Genomic DNA, 27,569 nt, shown 5'->3' with positions numbered 1-27,569 from the left:
TGTAATCATCCTCTAGTATTTTATATGCTTGCCTTTTCTTAATATTTCTTTTCTTTATATAGTCAATAATCAGGCCTCTGGCATAAGCTTTCATGGTATCCCACCGATTCTGCAGTGATGTAGCCTCTTTTCTATTTTCTTTGGGAAAAAAAGCTAATTCTTTCTCCATTTTCTGTAGGAAATCCTTTTCTTTTAATATTGTAGTGGTTAAGGTCCATCTAGACCTCCTCCTTTGTCCTTTCCATCTCACCATCATTGGATTATGATCTGCCCAAGTGTTAGCCTCTATGGCTATTTCTTCTATGTTCGAGGTCAAGTCCATTGTCAACCATATCATATCTATTCTGGACCATGATAAATATCTATTAGAATAAAACGTGTATTGTCTATTTTTTGTATTTCTTTCTCTCCATATATCTTTTAAATTTATTTCCTCTATCATCTAAAAAAAAGATTTCAGCAAAATTTTCCTAATTCGTTTTATTGTCTTTTGTGTATTATAGTCCATTTTCTCATCTACTATTCCATTGAAGTCTCCCATCATACAAGTGTTGTTATAATCCAGCTCTATTAATTTGAAATGTAATTTTCTATAAAAATTTTCTTGATTGTCGCTAGGAGCATATATCGCTGTTAACAATATTTTCCTATTGTTGTCTGTCATTTCCACCATCAAAATTCGTCCTTCTCCATCTTCATAAATTTTTTCCGCTAATATTGTATCTTTAATATACAAAACCACTCCTCTTTTCTTACATTGTGGCAATGAAGCAATAATTTCCCTAATTTAGGCTGTACCAAAAGTAATTCATGCTGCTTTTTAATATGCACTTCTTGTAAACAGATTATATCCATTTTAAATTTCTCCAGTGTGTGAAATACTTTTCTTCTTTTAGTTGCTATGTTAAGTCCATTTATATTTATTGTAATTAACTTTTTCTCCTCCATGTTTATACTTTATGTGTAGGTTTTGTTGATCTATTAGGTCTCAATTCATGCTGTTCTTTGTATTCTATGGCACCTCCTACTGCACCTTCTAATGCGCTCTCCTCCTTTCCCATCATCAGGAGATCCTCTTCTTGTAATTGGAGCAGTGTCTCTTCCCTTCTTGGCTCAGCATCTTTTTCTCTTATATATTCCACAAAGAATGCTTTAGCTTTGTCAATTGAATCTATTTTAAATCTTTGCATTTGCCATGTAAACATCAATCCTTCTGGTATCAGCCATCTGTAATTCACTCCTTTCTGGAGCAATATTTTTGTAAAAAATTGATACTCTCTTCTCAACTTTCTTACTCTTCTTGGTATTTGCTTCAGCACCATAATTTTCTTGCCCTTGTATTGCAACGCCTTCTCCTTTGCAATCTGCAATATTTGTGTTTTAATTGATTTTTTGGTAAATCTTATGTGGACTTCTCTTGGTAGCTTATTTCTCATTGCATATCTAGTATATACTCGGTACATTTCATCAACGCCATCTGACATTTTTTCTTTAGAAATTTCTAGAGCTGCTGCAAGAATTTCTATCATTTTTTCCGCCAAATTTTCTCCTTTTTCTTCCTCCACATTTTGGAATCTTAAGTAAAATTCTGATTTATCCATCTCCCATCCTAGGCCGCTTCTATCATGTTCAACTTCTTCTAATCTATTATCCATATGTCTGATTTTTTTATCTCTTTGTTCCTCTTTTTCTTCGATTTTTTCAAGTCTGTCTTCGTATTTCTTCATCATCTGTTGTATATTCTCCACTTTTTCATCTGTTTTCTCTATTTTTGATTTTATATCTTGTATTCCTTGCAAAATCATCTGCATTGTCACATCCTTTTCTTTCTCACGTTCTTTCTCTTTTTCCTGCTGAATCATTGCCTGTATTGATCATTGTCCTCCTGCTGGTGATGAAGAAGGGGTCGATCCAGCAGAGCTAACAACTGCTGCTTTTTTGCTCATTTCTATAAGTAATCCAAATCGACACAGTAAAATAATATATCTTCAGGTTCTTCTCAACCCTAATCCGTTTTGTAAATGGCAGGAGGTTACAAAAAGATAAAAATAAAAAAAGAAACACAAAAAAAACCAAAAAAAAAAAAAAAGGAAAAGGAAAAAGAAGAAAAAAAAAACCTCAAAAAACAACACTCTTCAGGCTCTTGTGTACCCTAATGCAATCACCTGGGATAGCCAAAAACTAATTCAAGTAAGAATCTCCAATCAGCAAATAAATTAAAAAAAAGGGCCAAAAAAGAGAAAGGGAAAGTTTCTTCGGACTCTTGTATGTCTTAATCCAATTGCGTGAAATAGCCAAAACCAAATTCAAATAACAGTCTCCAATCAGTAAATTAAAAAGATCAAAAAAAGAAAAAAAGGAAAAAGAAGAAAAAATTTCTTCAGGCTCTTATATCCCTTAATCCAATTAAGTAAACACTTATTGTGGAGGAATAAAAGAAGAAGGAAAAAAAGGGGGAAAAAATAAAAGAAAAATATGTATATATATGTTCCAATGTTTTAAAATTAAAAATATTGGGGAAGTGGAGACGTAAAAACAGAACGGGGGAGGATTTCCATCTAATTTAAAAGTCCACAACTGTGTAACATTCAAAATTTCTTTCTTGTGCCACACTTGGTTTAACACCTCTCTTTTCCAGAGCTGCTGTTATTTTCTTCTTTCCAGTTTTAATCGCCTTTCAGTAATGTTTCCCAGCAAAACACCTGTATAAACAATCTTGTAGACACTCTTTGATATCCTTTTAAATTTTATCTGTAAGTTAGCCAATTGACCTTGGAGAATAACACAGTTGCTACTTTTTTTCCCTTTCCCCTCAGTTAAAAAAAACAAAAGGAAAGTACAATGTTTCAATCCACTAGATGGCAATGTCTCTTATTTCTTCCACTTCCACTTCTCCTTTCAATTAACAATAAAACAGAAAAAATGTTAAAAAGTAAGTCTGCCAAAAACAAAAATGACAAAGCTAATTCCAAAATTAATAAACTCAATCTGCATCAAAAATTTAGTATTTAAGCAGATAGAAAAATGAATCTCCTTTCCAATCCAGTCCAGTCAAATTTAAAGTAAAACTTTCCACTGACGTCCACACAGAAATAGTTTATATTTTAGGAAAATTAACTTAAATTCAGGCTCAATTCCACCGCTAAGGGGTGGGGCTGGCGTCGCAACAAGACAACGGGAAGTTTTCGGGGCTCCGAAACTACCAGAATATCTCCACCGCTGGACGATCCAATTTGGATCTCACTGTCCTGTTGAGACAGTGATAGAGGAGGGCACATTCTGCTGATCCCAGGAACACCGCAAAGTCCCTGGTTGATCCAGAAGAAGCTCTTTTTTCCTGCACTGGAGAGGCAGCCATTAAGCTGTTGAAGTTGGGACAGCCCCGAACGGAAGAGAATGAGTGAAAGTGTTACGATCTGGTGAGTTTTTCTAACTTGACTTTAAGAACACTCTGAAGAGCAAATGCAACTAAGGGTTTTTCTTTCTTGAGTACTGAAAGGAGGCATACCTGACAGCAAGGCAGATATTAGAGGACTGGCTCTAATATGTGGGAAAGAGAAACAAAAAAAAAAAAAAAAGAGCCAAGCTCAAAAGAAATTAGAAGAGAAGTATAAGAAGTTAGAGATGAAACTACAAAAAGACCCACAAAAAAGAATATAAAAAAATCAAATGGACTTGAAAAAAACAAGCTGAACTCAATAGAAAAAGATTTAGCACAAAAAATTAAAAGTTCTATACAAAACTTTTTTGAAAATGCAAATAAACCAGGAAATGGTTGGCGTATAGGAGAAAAAAGGAGAAAGAAAAGAAATTGATTCACCAATTAATAGATGATGAAGGGACTTTACATTATCAAAACGATGAAAAAAAAGAAAATGATTCATGATTACTATGAAAAATTATATGAACAAGAGATAATTTCAGAAGAAAAAATAAAACAATACTTAGAAAAAGCCGAACTACCCACAGTACCAGAAACATTTAAAATGGCATTAGAGGAAAGAATAACAATGATGGAATTGACAGAAGCAATTAAAAGACAAAAATATGGCAAAACACCAGGCCCGGATGGGCTACCAGCAGAGATATATAAAGCACAACAAAATGTTATAAAAATGTTGGAAGTATTCAATGAATTACTGTTAGAGGCGAAAATACCGAATTTGTGGATGGAGGCATATATTACTCATACCGAAAGAAGACTCAGACTTGTAGCAGATAAAAAACTATAGACTGATATCCCTGTTGAATGCAGATTATAAGATACTTACTTCAATAATGGCAGAAAGATTAAAGAGATTTTAAAACAAATTTATACATACAGATCGAAATGGATTTCTACCTAAGAGACAAATTAAAGACAATATGAGAATAATTCTGAACACATTGGAATATTATGAAGCACATCCAGAGAAACAAATGGCGTTGATCTTCCTTGATGCACAGAAGGCATTTGACAATGTGAACTGGCAGTTTATGCTGATGCAAATAGAAGCTATGGGTTTTGGGGAAAGATTTATTAATATGGTTAAGACGTTATATTATAAACAATTGGCAAAGTGATGGTAAATGGAGATATGACTGAAAAGGTTAACGTTATAAAAGGAACAAGGCAGGGATGTCCTCTGTCCCCATAACTATTTGTATTGATGTTGGAGGTATTAAACAGAAATATAAGGCAGGATAAGGAGATAAAAGATATGGAAATAAAAGAGGAAGAATATAAATTACAGGCGTTTGCAGATGATTTGGTGTTTATTTTAGAAGATCCACAAGAAACGGGGCCAAAATTTTTAAAAAGGATAGAAGAATATGGTAAGGTGGCAGGATTGAAAATTAATAAGGAAAAAAAACAAGATACTAGAGAAAAATATTACAGAGAAACAGAAAGAAGAATTAATGAAGAGATTAGTTATCCTGATTACAAAGAAAGTAAAATATTTAGGGATTCACTTAACAGCAAGATGTGTAACGATTAAGGAAGATAATTACTATAAACTGATAAAACAAAGGTAGATTTGGAGAAATGAAAAACTTGTAATTATTGTTAATAGGAAGAATAGCTACAATTAAGATGAACATATTATCGAGGTTCTTGTTCTTGTTTCAACAAACCTGGTAAAATTGGAGAAAAAATACATCTGGCAGGGGAAAAAAGCGAGAATTAATCTAAAAATGCTACAAGGCGCAAGAACTAGAGGTGGGTTTGGATTACCAAATTGGGAATTATATTATCAGGCAGCAGTGTTAACATGGATGAAAGAATGGATTGTATTGAGAAATACAAGGTTATTGATATTGGAGGAACATGACTTGCAATTGGGTTGGCATACCTTCTTATGGTATGGGAAAAGTAAGATACATGGTTACTTTCAAAGACACTATATAAGAAATGCTTTATTATTAGTATGGGAGAAAATCAGAGAACAACACTTTTTGAAGATATCAGTTTGGCTTTTGAGTATGGAAGCACTTATACATCCAAATATTATTAACATGGGAAATATTGTTAGATATAAAGATATTTTGACTGAAAAGGGGGAACTTAAAATGAAACAAGAATTGAAAAAATGGGATTGATATGGTTTGGTATACACAACTACAAATACAATCTAGATATGAAAAAGATGCTAAATTATATGGTTTCTATATGGAATTGACAGAACTGGGTACTAACAGGAACAGAAGAGAGGGCGATAAAAAAATTGTATAGTTATTTATTGCGTATTAAGTTAGAAGAAGAACAAGTGAAAGAAACAATGACAGTATGGGCAAAAAACTTTAGTTATACGATAGAGTTAGATAAATGGCAGCAATTATGAGATAGAAATTATACATTAACAATGTCAACTGCATACAAGGAAAATTTGTACAAGATGTTTTATAGATGGCATTTGCCACCGGAAAGATTGGCAAAAATCTTTAAAGACAAATCAGCTAGATATTGGAAATACCATAAGATACCGGGGTCGTATTATCATATGTGGTGGACACGTGTAGAAGCAAAAAAATATTGGGCAAAAATTCATATGTGGTTGGAGAAGATGACACAACAACATATCTCAAACCTGAATTATTCTTGTTGGGGATTTTATTGCACAAAATTGGAAAAGTGAAGAGATCCCTACGGATGAAAATGTGATTAAGAAAATATTAGAATGTGCAGAAATGAATAGATTAACTTTTGTTATTAAAGGAAATGAAGAATCTGACTATTATAGTATATGGGAGTTATTTTATCAATGGTTAGAGAATAAATATGAAAATTAGAAATAAAACCAGAGGACTGAAATATTGAAAATGTATTACGAAGTCAAATAAGCTAAGAAGAGAAATGTTACAACAGATATGTAATGTATTAGTATTAATCTAAGAATAGATATAAATAATGAACATGGTTGTAAATTTTAATGTTTATTGCACAAAAAAATTGTACTCAGACGACATACTGTTTAATGAAAGATGAAATGTTTGCATTAAAAGAAAATATTTTTTTAAAAAAAAAATTTTAAAGGAAACATGTCACTTTTAGAAGAAAACAGCAACCAAGAGCAAAGCCCCTACTATCTACTCTAGTATCCAATGAATCCTCTGGAACTGAACAATTGATTTCATAACCTCCCCCTGGAAGAAAATATGCAGATACAAACTATAAAACAGCAGTCATCAATAGTTTCTGAAAAGGAGACACAACCCAGCATTCCTGTGACAGGAAGAATGGTATCTCAGACTTCTCTAGGAAAAAAGGTGCATATTGGTGATAGCGGATGCAGTTCTTTGGGGAACAGAAACTATAACCTGCAGACTGAACCGTCAATCATATAGCCCGAATCTGCAAAGATGAAGTCAGGAAAGCTAAAGCTCAGAATGAACAAAGACTTGTATCAAGAGTCAAAGATAATTGGACTTCCGGTTTCCTTGTCTTCGGCGACGGCGGCGCTTTTTGAAGCTCCGCCAGCCCCGCCGCCTGTAGAGCCGCTTCGAGACGAAGAAGCGGCTCGAAAACTTCTAAATCCACAGGATTGAAGAAGGAGAGATCGCAGGGTACAGGTCGAGCCCCTGTAACCCCCCAGGGAAGTTTCTGGGGAGAGAACAGGCATGGCTCCCTTCCAACCTGCTGAAACTCCGGGCGACGTGGGACGATTCTGCTTTTGCAGAACAAGCCGGCTGCAGGAAATTTAAAGCGAAAAGAACCAGCTTTAATAAACAGCGAAACTACCTGAATCTTGAAACTTGGAAACGCAAGTATTAGCGCTTTGTTGACTTTTTAATCTGAGAAAAATGCGAATGAGTGAAAGTGCTTTGAAAAACATGGCGCTTAGTCTCAGAGTTAACGAGCCAGTGAGTGTGGATTGGTGAAGTTATCTTGTTACAAAGTTTCCAAGTTGCTACAAAGTTGTCTTGTTTGTTATAAGAGAAATAACTGGAAAATTTCTCCCTTTTCAATATTTGACTTTGCTTTACTTCAACCTTTATTTGATCAAATCTGGGGGACTTTTTTAGAAGTCTTTGTGCAGGAGGGAAAGGAAAAGGAACTTCCCTCTTTAGAAAAACTAGATCACGTGGCAGGATGGCTTCAAAGAAGCAGGAAGGGAAGGCAACAGGGGGGGATCCCCCCCACACAAACATGAAACGCAACTTCCCCCTGCTCAACAGTTACAGACTCAGAAAAAAGAATTTGATGTGGCAGATTTAAAAGAATTTATTTCTAAAACTCTGGATGATAAATTTCAAAAATCTCAACAGGAGATAAATGATAAACTTCAAAAATCACATCAGGAGATAGATGATAAACTTCAAAAATCACATCAGGAATTTATGCAGGAAATTAATGAAGTTAAAGATATGGTGAAACAGAATCAAAATAAGGTGACCAAAAAAATATCAGAAGTGGCATCTGGCCTGGCAGAATTTATCGGGAAAGTTGATTTTAAAGTTGAAGAACTTAAATTAGAAGTTAACGTTAAGATGAAAGACAATGATTATAAAATTGCTGATGTTGACAATAAAATGCAGAGAGTTGAAGACGAGATTGTTATGATACAATTCAGGGCAATGGAGTTTGCTATACGGCTTCGAGGAATTCGAGAGGAGGAAAGACAGGATTTGAGACAAGTTTGTTCTGAGGCCCTGGCCAAGATTATACAAGTCAATCCTGATGTGGTTTTTCATAAAATAGACAAAATTTACAGAGTCAATTCTTGGGTGGCCAGACAAAGACAATTACCTAGAGATGTGGTCATATATTTTACAGATAGAGAAATAAGAAATGATATCCTGCAAAAATCATTTTACACTTCTGTGCAAGTGGGGGGCTCACGAATTGGAATTTATAAAGAATTATCTCCTAAAATCCTGAAAGCTAGAAAAGAATTTGGTTTTCTTGTTAAGGAATTGCAAAATTTACAGATACCTTTCCGGTGGGACGCACCAGCTGGAGTAATTTTCAGATACAAGGGAGAAAGACATCGCTTGAATACCGTGGAGAAGGCACAGCATTTTTACACTACTATTCTTAAGGAAAGAACACCATCTCCACGTACATCTACAGTTCTGGAGATTAAAGAGAGTGAAGAGAAGCAACCGCAACGAGATTTGCAACGACAGTCTAAGCAGGATTTAGAGGAAATGCAAGGCGCAGAAGGAGGTTTTTTAGATGAGCCCTTGCTGGAATCTTCTCCAATCTTGGATTCGGTTCAGATGATTGAAGTTAAGGATCAACGTATAACTCGAGCTCAATCTAAGTTACTTAAACAAAAGCAACAACAACAACAAAGGCAAGATAAGGAGGCAGCTAAGAGTATTGCACAAGAGACTGGAGCCATGGGGGGAGCGAGATCGAATCTTTCGGATGACCTTCAATTATTCTGCTCCTTGCTCCCAAAAGAGGGAGATGATATTTAAGTGTTTATCTTGGAATGTTAATGGGTTGAATTCAGCACAGAAAAGGAAGAAATTATTTACATATTTGAAACAATTTAATAATGATATAATTTGTTTACAAGAAACGCATATCACAACTCAAGATCAAAAATATTTGATAAACTCCAAACTAGGAACACATTTTATATCTTCAACTTCGCAAAAAAAGAACGGTGTGGTTATTTATGTAAATAAAAAGTTAACAACTAAAGTTATAGAAGCAGATGAAGATGGTAGGTTTGTAGCAATTAAATTGCTTACAGCAAATGGCCAAATTCTTCTGATTGGAATTTATGCTCCCAATCAACAACAGGACCATTTCTATAAGATGTTACATACTAAAATACTGCAATGGGATTACAGATCTATTTTAATTATGGGAGACTGGAATGGAGTAATTGATTCTAAATTAGATAAAAAGAGTTTGGCAAAGTCTAGAATCAGACTACCACAGACTTTTTTTGACATGAAAGAAGATATGGAACTAAAAGATGTTTGGAGAATACATAATCCAAAAGAACTGGACTACACTTTCTTTTCTGATAGACACAGATCCTTCTCTACGATTGACTTTATCTTGTTGTCAGATGATCTACTTGTCAAGACAAAAAGAACAAAGGTTTTTCCAAGAACTTTGACTGACCATAGCCCAGTATGGATAGAAATTGAGATGGATAAGGTTGAGAGACGTTCTTGGAGATTAAATGAGAACTTGTTTAGATATGAAAAAAATACAACAGAACTTAAAAAGCACTTGAAATAATTTTTTGAAATAAATTCGAATAAAGGTACCCCAATTGAAATTGTCTGGGACGCAAGTAAAGCTTATATGAGAGGGGTACTTATCTACATGAACTCTAAACATAGACTGTTTCGACAAAAGAAAAGATCTGAATTGGAAATAGAAATAAAGAATAAAGAACAGTTACTTATTAAAAATCCAACAGATGAAAGAATAAGCAGTGCTATAAAACTTTTGAAAGACCAATTTCAAATGCTTATGGCGGAACAAGTTTTTTTTTTTTTTTTTTTTTTTTTTGATTTGATTTATATGCCGCCCTTCTCCGGAGACTCAGGGCGGCTTACAATGCGTTAAGCAATAGCCTTCATTCTTTTGTACATTTTATACAAAGTCAGCTTATTGCCCCCACAAACTGGGTCCTCATTTCACCTACCTTAGAAAGGATGGAAGGCTGAGTCAACCTTGAGCCTTGGAGAGATTCGAACCAGCAGAAATTGCAGGCAGCTGTGTTAATAACAGGGTGCACTAAACCCCTGCAACAAACTTACAATATGCGAAGCATAATACATTTTGTAACGCTAATAAACCGGGCAGATGGTTGGCTTACACATTGAGGAAAAAACAAAGTATACGGACTATAGATAGTATTGATATTGGAGGGAAAGAAATTTTTCAACAAAAATTAATTAAAGAAGCTTTTGTGGACTATTATACTAAACTATATGCCAAAGAGGAGGTGCAGAATGGACTTATAGAAAAATACTTAAACGATAAAAGAGTTACAAAAATTACTGATCAACAAAAGGAAAGAATGAATTATCCTATAACAGAGGAGGAGATAATAGTAGCAATTAAACAGTTAAAAACAGCCAAAGCGCCTGGTACGGATGGTTTGACCGCAGTGTATTACAAAACAATGCAAGCTGAAATGGTGGAACAACTTAGAGATTTATTTTGCAATATTCAACAAGGGGGTAAAATACCCCCATCATGGACAACAGCTTACATATCTTTGATACCAAAAGAACAAGTTGGTCCTAAAAAACCAGAGAATTATAGACCAATATCTCTTTTGAATACAGATTATAAAATCTATGCGAAAGTATTGGCCAACAGGTTGATGCCAGTAATCCAAAAGGTGATTCATGAGGATCAAGCGGGATTCATCGAGGGTAGACACATGAAGGACAATGTAAGGCAAGTAATAGATTTATTGGAATATCTTGAGAAGAATAAACAGATTCCTGCAGTGCTGGTCTTTTTGGATGCAGAGAAGGCCTTTGATAGAGTGGATTGGAATTTTCTACTAAAGACTTTAAAAAAGATGGACTTTGGGGATCAATTTATACAGGCGATTTCAGCAATTTATCAAGAGCAAAAGGCACAGATCATTATTAATGGAAGCCTGACAACAGAGTTTAAAATTGAAAAAGGAACAAGACAGGGATGTCCGTTGTCCCCACTTTTATTTATTTTAACACTAGAAGTCTTGTTAAATACAATAAGGGACTCTAATATCTTGAAAGGTATAAAGATTAGGCAAGAGGATTACAGAATAAAGGCATTTGCAGATGATCTGGTTGTTACCCTATCACAACCAATGGAATCAATAATCCTGATGAAGGACATTATACAAGACTATGGTAAAGTTTCAGGTTTTAGACTGAATCCAAAAAAGACTAAAATGATAGTTAAAAACATGACACAAGATCGTAAACATGAGCTTGAAAGAAGGGCAGGTTTTGAGACTGTACCTAAGGTAAAATATCTAGAAGTTCAGGTTGCAGAATCAAACATGAAATTGTTTCAAAATAACTATGAGGTGTTGTGGCGAGAGGTGCAGAAAGACATGGAGACCTGGAAAAAACTGCAGCTGTCTTTACTTGGAAGAATAGCAGCAGTTAAGATGAACATTTTGCCAAGATTTCTTTTTTTGTTTCAAATGATTCCAGTGCTTAAAAGTGATAAACAATTGAAAGTTTGGCAATCTGGAGTGAATAAGTTTGTCTGGAACGAGAAGAAGCCGAGAGTGAAATTGAAAATTATGCAAGATGTTCCAGAAAGAGGAGGTCTTAAACTTCCAAACCTACAGCTTTATTATGATGCAGCAGCTTTAACTTTAACAAGTGATTGGTTTGGAAGGAAAAAGACTGGAATATTGAATGTAGAAAGTTTTGATCTTGAATTTGGATGGCATGCTTACTTATTTTACGACGACAAAGTAGATAAAGTATTTAAAAGTCATATACTTAGAGATTCTTTGATGAGAGTTTGGAAGAAGCACCGACTCAAATGGGATTATAAAATACCGCTATGGCTGGATCTTGGTCATACTTTGTGGAATACAAATATAATGTCACTCGGGTTTTTATATAAAGAGGTTCTTTTTACAGATGCGGGCAGATGGCAGTTGAAGACATTGCAGACACTGTTGGATGAAGGGATTAATTTAACTTGGTTACAATATAATCAATTACAACTGAGATGGAAAGAGGACCAAAAAACTGGTATTATGTTGCATGAGGAAGAATTGGTTAGACATATAAGAGAGAAAGGTCCAATGCATATCAAAAGGCTTTATAATGTTTTGCTAGAAAGAGATTCAGAAACTGAATTAGTTAAAGACTGTATGATTAAGTGGGCACAGAATTTTGAAGAACCAGTGATGCTGGAAACATGGGAAAAAATTTGGGTTCAGAATGTTAAATTTACACAGTCGCAGAACCTGAGGGAAAATTTCTATAAAATGTTTTATAGATGGCATTTAGATCCCAAAAAGTTGTCATGTATGTACCCTAATGTTCAGCCAAAATGCTGGAGATGTGAATGTTTGGATGCTACGTATTATCATGTTTGGTGGACCTGTAGGAAAGTTAAGGCTTTTTGGATAAAAATTTGGTGGGTCATGCAGAATGTTTTGAAGAAAAAAATTCAATTTTCTCCACAACTGTTTTTATTGGGTATAGTTAAGGGTTTTACATCGGGTGAAACAAAATTGATATTGTATATGATAACAGCAGCAAGATTGTTGATAGGTAAATATTGGAAGAATGAAGCTTTGCCCACAATTGAGGAATGGACTTTGAAGATGGCCAGTTTTGCAGAGATGGCGAAGATTTCAGCATATTTAAAAGACTGTTCACAAGAGACTTATGAGTGGGAATGGAAAAGGTGGATAGAATATGTTCAGAACAAATATCAAACTAGAAAGTATCAAATAGCTTTTATTTGAAAATAATGTACTAGAAATTTTTTAATGTAATGAGATAAAGAGAAACATTATACAGGGGAGGGAGGGGTTCAAGTCTATATATAAGTGTTATATTAGGGTTCTTTATGAGTATGAGTATATTATAGGGAAGTCGGGGGGAGGGGAGGGTTAGGGAGGGTTAGGGAGGTTGGGAAGTTTGGGGGGGGAGGTGGGGGGGAAAAAGGGGTGAAAATGTAATTGTAAAACTTTTGCAATAAAAAAAAAGAGTCAAAGATAATTTAAAAAAAGTTTTTTTCAGTGTATAAATAAAAAGAAAAAAGTCAAGGAAACAGTAGGTCCACTAAAGAGAGAAGATGGCAAGGAAGTATCAGGCAGTAGAGAGAAAGTAGAGCTGCATAGCTCATTCTTTGCATCAGTCTTCACGCAAAAGAAACGATAGCCCAACCTACCAAAAGCATAACTGTAAAAGACAGACTAGAAATACAAATTAAGATAAGCAAGAAAATGGTTAGAGAACACCTATCTGATCTCGATGAATATACAGTCAGGTCCAGAAATATTGGGACATCGACACAATTCTAACATCTTTGGCTCTATACACCACCACAATGGAGTTGGAATGAAACAAACACAATGTACGTTAACTACAGACTGTCAGCTTTAATTTGAGGGTATGTACATCCAACTCAGGTGAACTGTGTAGGACTTACAGCAGTTTGCATATGTGCCTCCCACTTGTTAAGGGACCAAAAGTAATGGGACAGAATAATAATCATAAATCAAACTTTCCCTTCTTAATACTTGGTTGCAAATCCTTTGCAGTCAATCACAGCCTGAAGTCTGGAACGCATAGACATCACCAGACGCTGGGTTTCATCCCTGGTGATGCTCTGCCAGGCCTCTACTGCAACTGTCTTCAGTTCCTGCTTGTTCTTGGGGCATTTTCCCTTCAGTTTTGTCTTCAGCAAGTGAAATGCATGCTCAATGGGAGTCAGGTCAGGTGATTGACTTGGCCATTACATAACATTCCACTTCTGTCCCTTCAAAAACTCTTTGGTTGCTTTTGCAGTATGCTTTGGGTCATTGTCCATCTGTGAAGCGCCGTCCAATGAGTTCTGCAGCATTTGGCTGAATGTGAGCAGATAATATTGCCCGAAACACTTCAGAATTCATCCTGCTGCTTTTGTCAGCAGTCACATCAATAAATACAAGAGAACCAGTTCCATTGGCAGCCATACATGCCCACGCCATGACACTACCACCACCATGCTTCACTGATGAGGTGGTATGCTTAGGATCATGAGCAATTCCTTTCCTTCTCCATACTCTTCTCTTCCCATCACTCTGGTACAAGTTGATCTTGGTCTCATCTGTCCATAGGATCTTGTTCCAGAACTGTTAAGACTTTGTTAGATGTTTTTTGGCAAACTCTAATCTGGCCTTCCTGTTTTTGAGGCTCACCAATGGTTTACATCTTGTGGTGAACCCTTTGTATTCACTCTGGTGAAGTCTTCTCTTGATTGTTGACTTTGACACACTTGCACCTACCTCCTGGAGAGTGTTCTTGATCTGGCCAACTGTTGTGAAGGGTGTTTTCTTCACCAGGGAAAGAATTATTTGGTCATCCACCACACTTGTTTTCCGTGTCTCCCAGGTCTTTTGGTGTTGCTGAGCTCACCAGTGCATTCCTTCTTTTTAAGAATGTTTCAAACAGTTGTTTTGGCCACGCCTAATGTTCTTGCTAGCTCTCTGATGGGTTTGTTTTGTTTCTTCAGGCTAATGATGGCTTGCTTCACTGATAGTGACAGCTCTTTGGATCTCATCTTGAGAGTTGACAGCAACAGATTCCAAATGCAAATAGCACACTTGAAATGAATTCTGGGCCTTTTATCTGCACATTGTAATTGGGGTAATGAGGGAATATCACACACCTGGCCATGGAACAGCTGAGAAGCCAATTGTCCCATTACTTTTGGTCCCTTAACAAGCGGGAGGCACATATACAAACTGTGTATCCTACACCGTTCACCTGAGTTGGATGTACATACCCTCAAATTAAAGCTGACAGTCTGCAGTTAACGCACATTGTGTTTGGTTTGTTTCATTCCAACTCCATTGTGGTGGTGTATAGAGCCAAAGATGCTAGAATTGTGTCGATGTCCCAATATTTCTGGACCTGACTGTAAATCACTGGGAGCAGATGGTTTACATCCCTGAGTTCTGAAGGAGCTACCATGGGAAAATGGTTGCAGAAGTGGATGGATTTGGCTGAAATGACAAAACTGATTACTCTGATTGAAGAAAATTATATAAGTACTTTTGTTTCCACATGAAAACCGCTTCTGAATTTCGTGCTTGATGTGGAAAAGAATGTAACTTTGACTTTGGGTTTTACACATTAGACAGGTAGATCTTTATAGAAGTGACTTGTTTATATTATTATGTTTATATTATTATGGAAAAACAAAAAGTTGTGACTTGAAGTTTTATTTTACTGCAACAGAGTTGGAAGTCAATCTTCTTTTTCTTTTCTTTTTCCTACTCTTTGACACGTCCCTTTACTCTTACCCCTCCTTCCTTAATGTTCCTCTATTTACTTTTATATTTTGTATTTTGTATTTTATAATACTTAATAATTTAATAAAAAATGTGGATTTGTTAAAATTGTGGCAGAAGGTGCTGTAATATTGAATTGCTACTTATTATCAAGTCATTTTCACTTCTTAATAAGTAACTTAATAGATAGTATTAATAAGTATTGCCAAGTAAGCATTATCAATTTTTTATTTATTTTTATTTTTTATTTTTTTATTTTTTGATTTATATGCCACCCTTCTCCGACGACTCAGGGCGGCTTACAATGCGTTAAGCAATAGCCTTCATACTATTGTATATTTTATACAAAGTCAGCTTATTGCCCCCACAAACCGGGTCCTCAATTGATTTTGGCAAACTGAATCGCCTTTTTGCTTTTTCAGGCAGAGTAATTGGGAACTTACCCTTCTCTGGTGAGAAAGAGATAGATCTGGCTGTAAAGAGTGCACATGCTGCTTTCAAAATATGGAGTCAGAAATCAGGCATGGAACGGAGCAACATTCTGCTGGAGGCAGCCCAAATTATCCGGGTATGTAATATAAAAGCAATATTGTAAGGTTGTCTTGACAAGCTTATTAGTATTGGGGGTACCCCAACTTTTATGGGACCTGGATAGTATCAAGTGGATAGGATACATATTGATTCCCAAGAATTAGGGTGATTCTAGTCAAGATTGCTGTTTTGTCACTTTTGACAAGGAAGAAAAATATGTAAGCCTCAGATTGTATACAGATCATAGTTTGATTTGAAGTGATTTAAAAAAACAGGTCAAATCCTGTCTCCACATTATCTGTTAATTTCACTACCCTAGTTTTTCCCAAAGCAGCTGTACATTATAACAAATGAAGAGTTCAGATAGAAAATCTGCTGTTTTGTAAAGTTCAGAAACCTACAATTTAAAGAACAATGTCTGAGAATCGAGAAGCAATTCATTAAAAGTCTCATTGTAAGATCCTGCCTCTCCCTCCTGTTCAAGAAAGCATGGACTCTCGAAACTTTAACATTTCAAAAGGAAACTTTTATTGAAAGAAAGTGAATGTAAAACAATTCAAAGCTGTTCCTCCCAGGCAATTCCGTTAGGATAAAGTGATTAGAAACCCCTCCTCCCAGTTTGATGTTGAATGAGCTATTCCACAGGTGCAAAGATGTTGTGGAAACGGGTCATCCTGAGAAAGAGATAAGGAGTCATTCCCATGTGTTTCTTCTGTGAGGCTTCCAAACTGAGAGAAAACAGATGACCCTCCCCCCTTGTACATCCCCCAAGGTAAATCAAAGCACAGGGCAGAATAGGTGGCAGGATAAAAGTTATAAACTAGGGAAATACAGGATACATAGGAAAACAGAATGAGAGCAATAAGTGAGTATTCCCCACTTGAATGGCAGTATAACGATAGGGATCTGTCATGCTGCACCTCTTCAAAAAAATGAGGGGATCACCTGTAAGAGAGAACAGAAAGATGAACATCATAGAGAGTTAGTTTGGTTTGTTAGGATACTTTGAGTGAAACATTTTCAGCAACGCAGGGGTCCTAACATGTTTCTTAGCTACCCACTCATTTTGTGAGGGAGGTAAATGTCTCCAGGAGACTGGAGTTGAATTCCTGGGTGCGGGAGTCAAGCAACTTTTGATTTCAAAGTGTTCAAAGTGTTGTTCGACCATAATAGGATGGGATGAGCATTTTTGTGGGGCCTTAAAGGGGATGTAATTTCAGGTTTCAATAGGCTGCAGTGAAAAACTGAGTAGACCAGTCTGGGGAGTAGTAATTCTACCGTTACTGGGTTGATGATTCTAGTGATTGAGAAAGGCCCTATGAATTTGGGTCCAAATTTCTTTGAGGGTTGTAAGGATTGTAGGAATTTTGTTGACAGGTAAACCTTATCACCTATTTTTAATGGGTTTGGTTCTGTCCTTCTTTTGTCAGCTTGGGCTTTAAAAGCAGCTCTAGCCTCATTCAGGGCTAGTCTCACTACTGGCCAGGTGTTTGGTAGTTTTTGTATCCACTCCTTAAGTGAGCGTATGGTTGGTTCCTCTACTGGTAATTCTGGCATTGGGATGAAGTCCTGGCCAGTGGCAACTCAAAATGGGGTGAACCCAGTGCTAGAGTGCACAGAGTTATTATAGGCAACTTCTGCAAAAGGCAAGTCAGTCCACTTACCTTATTGATAGTTAATAAAGCATCTTAAATATTGTTCCAGAACCGAGTTCAATCTCTCTGTCAATCCGTTAGTCTGAGGATGAGGACTAGAACTTAGACCCTGACTGGTTCTGAGAAAGTCCAAAAAGGCCTTCCAGTACTTTGAAGTGAATTGGACCCCCCTGATCAGATATTATCCTTTGTGGGGCCCCATGTAGTTGATAGATATGCTGCAGGAACAGTTTGGCGAGTGCCTTAGCAGTGGGGATTTTTTGGCAGGGAATGAAGTGGGCCTACTGGAAAAAAGGTCTGTTATGACCCAGATAACAGTATTCCCCCCACTTTCAGGTAACTCTACAATAAAATCTATAGAGATCTCACTCCAGGGTGCTGAAGGCTCGGCTACTGTCTGTAAAAGCCTGGGGGGATTTCCCTTGTCTCCTCTTTGCTGCTGCACAGATAGGGCAACTGGCAACATAGCTTTCAATGTCTTTCTTAAGAGATGGCCACCAGAATTGCCTTTTGATAAGGTGTAGGGTTTTCACGAGCCGAAGTGACCAGCCAGTTTGGAGTCGTAGCATGTTTACATGAGAGGAATTCTCTGACTAGCTGGGACATATAATTTTCTCCCACCCAAGCTAAGTCATCTTTAATTAAACAAATGTTTTAGGAACCAGTCATTGGTTTGTAGGACTTTTTTAAACACCTGAGTGGTAGCATTGTCTGTTAGTGATTCTTGTTTAGCTTGAGCCCTGGTCATCACTTTGGCTGCCAGTTGAGAGCAGGGGTTTGATCACTTCAGGTTTTCCACTATTAAACTGAGGCTTTCTGGATAGTGTGTTTGCTAAAAAGTTTTTTCCCCCAGGGAAGTATTTTAGGTTGAAATTGAAACATTTGAAGTGTTGAGCCCGGCGAACTTGTTTTGGGGAGAGTTTCTGTGGGTTTGGGTTTTTTTGCAAAAAGTTTTTTTTAATTTTTTTTTTCAAACACACAAATTACATCTTTTCGGAACAGAGCTTTGATCCAGTCATCAATTTGTTCAATTTTAGTCACCTTTAACAAAATTTTATATATTCTATTTTGCCATAACACTTATTTCTTAATCTTAAATCACATATTTCAACTAATATCATCTTTAAAAAAGTTTACTCATGTTTATTTAATCAATATAATTACCCTTCTATTAACCCACTTTAAATCTTAATTCAATTAATACCTCATAATACATTTCACAATTCATACCCTAAATCCTGTTAACAATACAGTTCAAACATGTTTATATTTCAAAATTATTTCCATTTCTATAACTTCCTTACATTTATTTATTTCTTCACGTAATGCTCATTAAATCTTTATTCCATTATTGTAAACACCAATTAAATAGTTTTTGTTTGTAAATCATAATCATATATTGTTTCAATTTTCTTTTTTGCTTAAGTGAAAAATATTCAAATTATTATCATTGTTATTTTATCATTCCATGATTACACTGTTAATCCCAGTGTAATCATCTTTATTTTTTTCACTGTTAATCCCAGTGTAATCTCTATAAATATTTAAACAGTATCCCAGTTATTATAGCTATCAATTCCCTCAAATAATATCATCCACCATCTTAATAAAAATTACTTCTTCATATCCATTGATATATATATTTTTAACATAGTCTATTTCTCATATGTTTTAACTTCAATCCATATTTCATTTCTAAGTATCTGTAACATATTTCTTCTCATGTTTATTAATCTCAATATAGTTTTATAAATCCAAGTCCTGGACTTATTTATTTTCCTTAATATTTACCAACCTTTTATTCTTTTATCATTCACTGTTAATCCCAGTGTAATCACCATTATATTATTATTAATCTCTATAATCTCTAGAGACCTCCTTTTTATTATTACTATTTTCAATTTCAATTTAATTCAATTTATATGCCGCCCCTCTCCAAAGACTCAGGGCGGCTCACAATACATTTAAAATCCTAATAAGGATTCAGTTACTTATTCATATTTAATCACATTGTCTTTATCTTCTTTATTCTCCACCTCTATGTCTTATTCCTCCATCTTCTTTTTCTTGTCCACTTGTATATTTCATTTCAGCTTCTATATCTTCAAATTTTTGTCCTCTGTGCAACATTATAATTATTTCTTTTATTTCTATTGTCCAAGTCAAATAGATCAATTTGTTCCTTCTCTAATTCCTGCACCATTTTTCTTTTTAAGTTAATATTCCAGTTATAAGAGTTCCGTTGTGTTCCTTTCTTTTTATTTTTTTTTCTCCAAAAGTCAAACCGCTTGTAGACAGGAAAATCCTCCTCCACAAGTTCTCACGGATGTTATCTGTGAAGTCCACAATTTTCCAAAACAAAAACCAAGTTGCAATATTCCTTTTTACTCCAGATGGTGTCTCTCTACAATCCACAATTTCTGATTGTTTAAAAAGTATCCATTTTGTTTCAATTACATAACAATCTTATTTAGCTTTTCTTTTTCTTTTAGGTTTAAAAGTACCAAATCATATTTAAAGTCCAGTCCAAATTTAAATCTCTTTTCACTTCTTTTTCCCCTCCTTTTTTCCCTTTTATTTGTACATCACTTCTTTTTTAAAGCTTATTATCCATTATCTTTGTTTTTTAAAAAACTTATTTATTTATTATTTATTAGTCATATTTCTATGTCGTCCACTCTCCGAGGACTCTGGGTGGCTTACACCAAAGACAGTATACTAAATAGCATATTTCCCCCTAACAATCTGGGTCCTCATTTTACCCAACTCGGAAGGATGGAAGGCTGAGTCAACCTTGAGCCGGTGAGATTTGATCCGCTGATCTGCTGAAGTAGCTGCAGTACTGCACTCTAACCACTGCGCCACCTCGGCTTAAAAAAGAGAAGAAAAAAAAGGATCTCTTTATATCTTTCCAATCCTTTGACCATTCTCAAATTGTTTAAGGTTTCCAAATAGTTTGTTTAAAAATCAATTTTCTATCGGGTATTTGTCTCTTTAAAGTTACATTTCAAAATCTTCTTTGCCCCCACACTCCTTAGCCACTATTTATCATTAGGGGTCTTATAATTAAAAGATGTTTCCCTTGTTATTTCACACCTGGGTTGGCTGTCACTCACCTGGCTTCAAAAAACTCCGTTCCATTCCTCTTCTCTCTCCAGCTGTATACTTAGTCCGGTTCTCCCAGCTTCATGGCAGCCGCCATGGCTGCCATCCCCCGCCGCCATGTCACAGAGAGTTCCCTCCAACCTTCGAGGAACTTGCCTGTTCCTCTTGGTCGTCCGAGGTGCCTCTCTTTCTTCCCCGTCCCTACAGGACAGTTCTGGTCCGCAGACCCATTGGCAGCGGTTCGTCAGCCGGGGTTTTCACGGAGCTCATAAGAGCCCGCTAATTCCCCAACTGTCTCGCCACAACGCCAAACCGGAAATCAGGGTCTCTAGGTTTTAATGATCAGTCCAGGCTTCAAAAGGGATTTTATCCCCCTCTAGGAAATGCCTCCAAGTAAGGGAGCCTTACTTGCAATAATGCAAAAGCCTCCTTCTCCCAGATAGCTCATCTCTGTTCAGTGTCGGTTAGTTTTTTAGACGTGTATGCACAGGGCTGCAGTTGGCCCTACTCGTTTTTTTGGAGTAGGATGGCTCCGACTGCTACCCTACTTGCATCTGCCTGTATGATGAACAGCTGTTCTGGATCTGGATGTTTTAGGACTAGTTTGGCTGAGAACAATTGTTTCAGTCTGCCTGGCATTCCATGGTCCAGTTTATGGGCTGCTTTGGTTTTGGTTTGTGTCCCCCCCTCCGCCCCCCCACACACTATGTTTTCAGTATGTTAGTGATTGGGAGCTCAATTTGTGCAAATGCTGGGATAAATTGCCAGTAAAAATTTGCAAACCTCAGGAAGCTTTGTAATTGTTTGCAGGTGCAGGGGGAAGCCCAGTCGATCACTGCTTGCACTTTCCCTGGGTCCATTTCCACGCCCTTGTGGGAAATCCTATATCCCAGATAGTCAATTCCGTCTTTGTGGAATTCACATTTGGATATTTATGTGTAAAGTTTCGCAGCACGGAGTTTGTTTAGGACCGCTCGGATAAGCTTTACGTGCTTGGTTTTTGTCTTTGTGTATATTAAAATGTCATCCAAGTACATCAGAACCCCTTTGTACAGGTGCTTATGGAGCACCTTGTTTATCAGTTGCATAGACACGACAGGGGTGCCTTGTAATCCAAATGGGAACACTTTGAATTGGTAACACTCCAAAGGAATGTTAAAAACTGTTTTCCATTCATCCCCTTCCCTAATCCTGATTTGGTAGTAAGCCTCTCTGAAGTTTTGAAAAAAAATCCTTTGGAGAGATGGGCTAACATTCTTTCATGAGGGGAAAGGGGTACACATTCTCCACACTCACAGTGTTTACATTTCTATAATCTACACAAAGGTGCAAAGACCCACCTTTCTTCTCTCTGAATAGCACCAGGGCAGCAATTTTTGATTGTGTGGGTTTGATGAAACCTCTCGCCAGGTTTTTATCTATGAAGGTTCTCAATTCCTTGAGTTCCCTGGGGGACATGCTACACATTTTTGGTTTTGGTAGTTTGACCCCTGGGAGGATCTCGATAGTGCAGTTTGTGGGGTGGTGGTGGTGGGGAGCTTGTCGGAGGCTTCTTCACTGAATACCTCAGCTAGGTCCTTATACTCCCTGGGGATGCCCTGGTCTGGCACGGCCTTTCCTGCCATTGCTGCTTCTTTGTTTGGGTTTCCCCCCCAGTTTCTCCCTTCGGCCATCGGATTCAGTCACTCCACATTGAAATCTTAGAGTCCCCTGCTTCCAGTTCATTCTGGGGTTCCACTTCCTCAACCAGGTGAGCCCTAGAACTAGCGGCCATTCCATTCTGGGTGCCACAATGAAAGCGAGTCTCTCATCATGAGTCCCCATTGCTACGGTATGTCCAGAAGTTCTGTGACAAAAATGGATAGTTCCCCCCCCCGTGACTGACCCATCTAACCGGCAGGGGGCTGCGAGGCCAGGCTGGCAAGCGGGGCATGAAGGCGCTGGTGCGGGTGTGGTTCTGATCTACAACTCGGTGTAGCTATCCTGGCTGGAACATGGTCAACCTTAGATCCGACCCATGCGACCGCCCTGGAGCCAGCCAGAGACCACTCCACCCACCTCAGCCCCACCCACTGGGCGTGTGCACACTGTCAAGTACTGGCGTCCTGGATGAAAGAAGGGGGTGCAGAACATAGTCAACCTGCAGGACTCGCTGCCTCCTATGAGCACACCCAGAGGGCAGGGCAGGGGCAGCGGGATAGCCTGTTGAATCAGATTTAAGGCTGATCGCGTTCTGGCCCAGATGGTCACCACAAGGTTGTAGAATGCCATGCCCACACCAGAGCCTCCATGCCCTGTTCTTTGTCCAGGCCTCGCAGTCCGCGAGGCTTCCCTTTTACTGGGACCACTACCCTTTGGGAAATCATGGCCGGGCTTCCCAGCTGCAGATCCAGGGCCAGGTGAAGTAAGCCGGGGCGTTCTGCACATACCCAGAGGCTCCCTCGCCAAACCCCCAGGCTGCAGTCTCACTCCAATCTATCCACTCGAGCCCCAGGCCAGGATGCAGCTGCTCCAGCTCACCTCAAACTCACCTCTGCCCTGCAGCACTCTCCAGATGTGACGGCATGCTGTCTTGCCCATGGATGCCCCTGGCCAAGCCCCGTTCATGGGCACTGCCTCGGAGCACAGAGCGTGGGGCGAGGCTCTGGCAGCCTTTCTTCCACCTGGAGATTGGGAAACCTGGACCAGCTTTTCCGATTGAACTCCTGTCTGGCAGGTTCAAAGAATGTGGAAGCCAGTGGGCTCCAGGAGCAGGCATGAGACACGAGCTTTCCAACAGGGGCAATGGCTGTCCCAGTAAAAAGGAAGCGCTGCCAGTCTCTCCCCCTTGTCCCTTTCTGAGCCTGTCCTCGCAGCCTGCGAGGCTTCCCTTTTACTGGGACTGCCCCAGCCCCCACATGGGAAAGCCATGGCCGGCAGCAGCACAGCAACCAGCAGCACTGCCAAATTCTCACTCTGGCCTGCAGGGCCACCATGGAAAAGGCAAAAGACCGGCCTGCTTCACCTCTGCCTGGTCCAGATCAACTGGGTGCTGATCTACATCTTGTGGTGGCCATCCGGGCCTGAATGCAGTCAGCCTTAGATCTGACCCATTCAGCTGCCCTGGAGCCAGTGAGCGACCCCGCTGCCTCGGCCCCATGCCCTGGGCATGCACACAGGAGGCAGTGAGCGCTGGCATCCTGGGTGAAAGGGAACCAGACAGAACACAATCATCCTGCAGGGCAAGATGGTCCCCACGAATGCCAGGCCCTGTGTGCGCTCACCGCTTCTTGTGCATGAGCCTAGGGGCAGTACAGCCCCTCACTGGTTCTAAGCCGGCCTTGCGGATCTAAGGCTGAAAGTGTTCCAGCCCAGATTATTGTAGATCAGTGCCCAGTCAGCCTGGGCCTTAAGTTTGACATCCCTGCAGTAGCAAAATTCCCTGAAGATGGGCTCTAGCATGAGTCCGAAAGCTTGGAAGAGAAAATCTCTGGCCTCACCACGGCCAGGAAGTTGAACCAGTGGCAGATCCGGTGGTCGTTGTTTTTCGCCCGGTTCAACTTCCACGTCACGTACGTCCCGAGCAGCCTCAACCAGAGAGCGGACGCGCTATCCCGTAAACCAGAATACTTTTGCCCCAAGGACTCCCTTCCCTCCCGGAGGGTGCTGCCAGCGGACTCCTTGGCTGCGGTCCAGGAACCGGTGGACCTGCGGGCTCAGGTGCTGGAAGTGCAGCGACGGGATGACTGGTCGCAGCAGCGGAGAGCGGACGTCGGCCCCGCGTCCCCATGGACCATGGAGGAGGGCTTGCTCAGGCACCGGGGTCGACTGTATGTGCCCACGAGTCCGCTCTGAGCCCTCGTCATGAACCAGTGCCATGACAACCCCGCGGCGGGGCACTTCGGCTTCTTTAAGACCTTGAACCTGGTGACGCGGACTTTTTGGTGGCCTTGGGTACGGCACGATGTGCACGCCTACGTGACGTCCTGTGTGACGTGCCGACAGGCCAAAACCGCGTCCGGCCCCTCTCCTGGACTCCTCCAGCTGCTGCCGACACCGGAGAGACCATGGGGAGCCATCTCCATGGACTTCCTGATGGACCTGCCCCTGTCCGCTACATTCACAACCGTCCTCGTGGTGGTGGATGCGCTCACGAAGATGGCACATTTAATCCCATGCCGCGGCCTGCCCTCGGCCCGCACCATGGCTCGCCTGTTCCTGCAACATATTTTCTGCCTCCACGGCCTGCCGGACCGGGTGGTTTCGGACCGCGGGGCCCAGTTCACGGCCTGCTTCTGGAAAAGCCTGATGGCCGCGCTGGAGGTGCAGGTGTGCCTGTCGTCGTCGCACCATCCGGAGACTGATGGGGGCACGGAGAAGGTCATGGGCATACTGGAGCAGTACCTCCGCTGTTTCGTCAACCAGCAGCAGGACAACTGGGCCGAGTACCTTCCCTTGGCGGAGTTCACCTTTAATAACTCCCAACACACCTCCACCCAGATGACCCCGTTCCATGCCAACGTCGGATACCATCCACGGCTTTTCCCATTGACAATCTTGGATTCCCCTGTTCCCGAGACCCGGGACTTCCTCTCAGAGCTGCAGGCGGTGCAGCAACTGGTGCGGCGGCAGCTGATGCGGGCGAAAGAGGATTATAAATGGTTCGCCGATCGCGCCCGCCAAGCGACGCCACCGCTGGAAGTTGGAGATCGGGTGAGGCTGTCCACGAAACACCTCCCCACAGACCGGCCGGTGAGGAAACTGGCCCACCGCTTTATCGGTCCCTTCCCTATCGAGGCGGTCATCAACCTGGTGGCCTACCGGTTGACTCTACCCCGCTCCATGCGGCTCCACCCTGTTTTTCATCGGTCCCTCCTGGTCCCTGAGGCCCCCGCGAGCCATGCCTGCCGACGCCTGCCCCCCCTAGCCGCAGCCGACGAGGACGACGCCTCGACGTACGAGGTGGACAGCATCCGGGACTCCCGTTGGCTGAAGGGGCGCTTCCAATACCTCATCGCCTGGAAGGGGTACGAGCCTGAGGATTTCACCTGGGTGGACGCGTCTGCCGTTCAGGCCCCTGACCTGGTACGGGCTTTCCACGAACAGTTCCTGTCCCGACCCCATCCTGACCGTCAGACCCGGGGGAAGGGCCCTGAGGTGGGGGATAGTGTTGTGGCCCAGCCCTCTGAGCCTATCTCATCGGAGGAAGAAGGCTCCGAACATGAGGGAGAGGAGTCAGCAGGCCTCCCTCTCCAGGCCCCTCCCCTCTGGCACTCCCTCAGGTGCCGGCCGAGGAAGAGGAGATTAGCCAGGAGCCAGGTGTCTCTGATGAGAGCGAGGAAGGAGAGCCGTCGTTCCTGGATGCACGCCAACGAAGGGGTGATAAACGGTTGCAGCAGTTAAGGTGGCGTGCTAGGGATTATTACTGAGTCACTGGACCACACCCCAGAGACTATATAAGAGAGGGTGGTGGCTAGTAAAACTTTGTGACGAACAAAAACTAACTCTGGCTAGTCACTTGAACAACGCCTGAAGCTGCCGAAGGGATATTGTTTTGCTGGGCTATTTACAATGCGTATGTAATGTTATGTTATCTGTTGAAGTAAAGCTCTTGGCAGACGGTGCTTATATTGTTGCCAAGTTTGAGATAACGACCTGTGTGCGTGCCAAGTGCTTCCTTAACCCTCGGCTGGCTGTGTTTGTGTGTGTGTGGAGATGGGGACAGATCAGGTTGGCATATGGCACTTTGGCGTGATAATACCCCACAAAGCAAATGGTTCACCCGACATTACATAAGAAATATCTTAATTTGAAATTGGGAAAAAGTTAGTAAAAAATATTATACTAAAACACCGTGCTGGATAGCCCCCCTAGAAGCATTGACATACCCCAAACTCTATAACCCTGCGAAAAAATTAATATATAAGGATTTGCTAACCATACAAGGGAAATTAAAATCTAAACAGGAATTAAACTCCCAAGGGTTGCAAGTGGATTGGTGGACCTACCTACAGATCCAATCTAAATATAAAAAAGATAGAGATAGGAAAGGTATTAATGGTGAGTTACAAGAATTAGACAAAATCCTGATGGGCCAAGAAAAAGGCATGATTTCGAAAACTTATAAATTGCTGATGAGAATAGAGATAGGTGAGATAATTAAGGATACAATGATTGCCTGGGGGAAAAATTTTTGGGTATTCAATTCATTTAGAAAAATGGCAAGAGATTTGGTGGGGGAATATGAAATTAGTAGTGTCTACGGCTTACAAAGAAAACATTTACAAGATGATATATAGGTGGCATCTTCCCCCCGATAGACTATCTAAAATGTTCACCGGACAGTCTGCTGAATGCTGGAAATGTGGGTTTGAGCATGGCACTATTACCATCAGTGGTGGACGTGCCCGAAAGCAGTAAAATTCTGGGGGAAAATAAAAAAATGGCTTAATGAGATTTTAAATCAAAAGATTGAATGGCGACCAGAGACATGTCTGCTCGGCTCCAAGCCGGAAAATATTAAGAGACTCATGGTATCTTGGATTACACATTATCACAGTGGCAAGATTGGCATACGCTCAACTTTGGAAAAATCAAAATACCCCATCAGAGGAGCCAATTATAAAGAAGATTTTGGAATGTGCGGAAGCAGATAAATTGACTAAAAAACTAAAAGACAGAGACCAAACACAAGCATGCTTATCTTGGGAAAAATTTTATATGTAGTTAGAGAAGAGGAAATTATAACCCAAACTAGATGAGGAATTGTATCTATCGAGAAACTTATATTATACAAGTAAAGTGAGGTCGGATAGACCTAATTGATGTGTAAAGGTATACAAGTTGTTCTGTCTTCTCCGGAATATAA

At 39.8% G+C, this 27,569-nt stretch overlaps 1 protein-coding gene across 2 annotated transcripts in view; it reads left to right on the top strand.

Moving 5' to 3' along the window:
- The window catches only part of LOC139314897 (calcium load-activated calcium channel), a 188,552-nt gene that overhangs the window by 119,046 nt on the left and 41,937 nt on the right, over positions 1-27,569 (top strand). For both annotated transcript variants that reach the window (XM_070940873.1, XM_070940874.1), the window contains one exon: positions 15,854-15,999. In XM_070940873.1, coding sequence (XP_070796974.1) covers positions 15,854-15,999 — 146 coding nt within the window. The remainder of the gene's footprint in view (positions 1-15,853; positions 16,000-27,569) is intronic.

Source organism: Pituophis catenifer, unplaced genomic scaffold (genome assembly GCF_029215685.1).
Source record: "Pituophis catenifer annectens isolate HBS135680 unplaced genomic scaffold, rPitCat1.0.hap2 SCAF_3, whole genome shotgun sequence".
In the NCBI taxonomy this organism is placed as follows: Eukaryota; Metazoa; Chordata; class Lepidosauria; order Squamata; family Colubridae; genus Pituophis; species Pituophis catenifer.
Note: the sequence above shows the minus strand (reverse complement) of the source record. Positions and strands in the feature narration are given on the sequence as shown.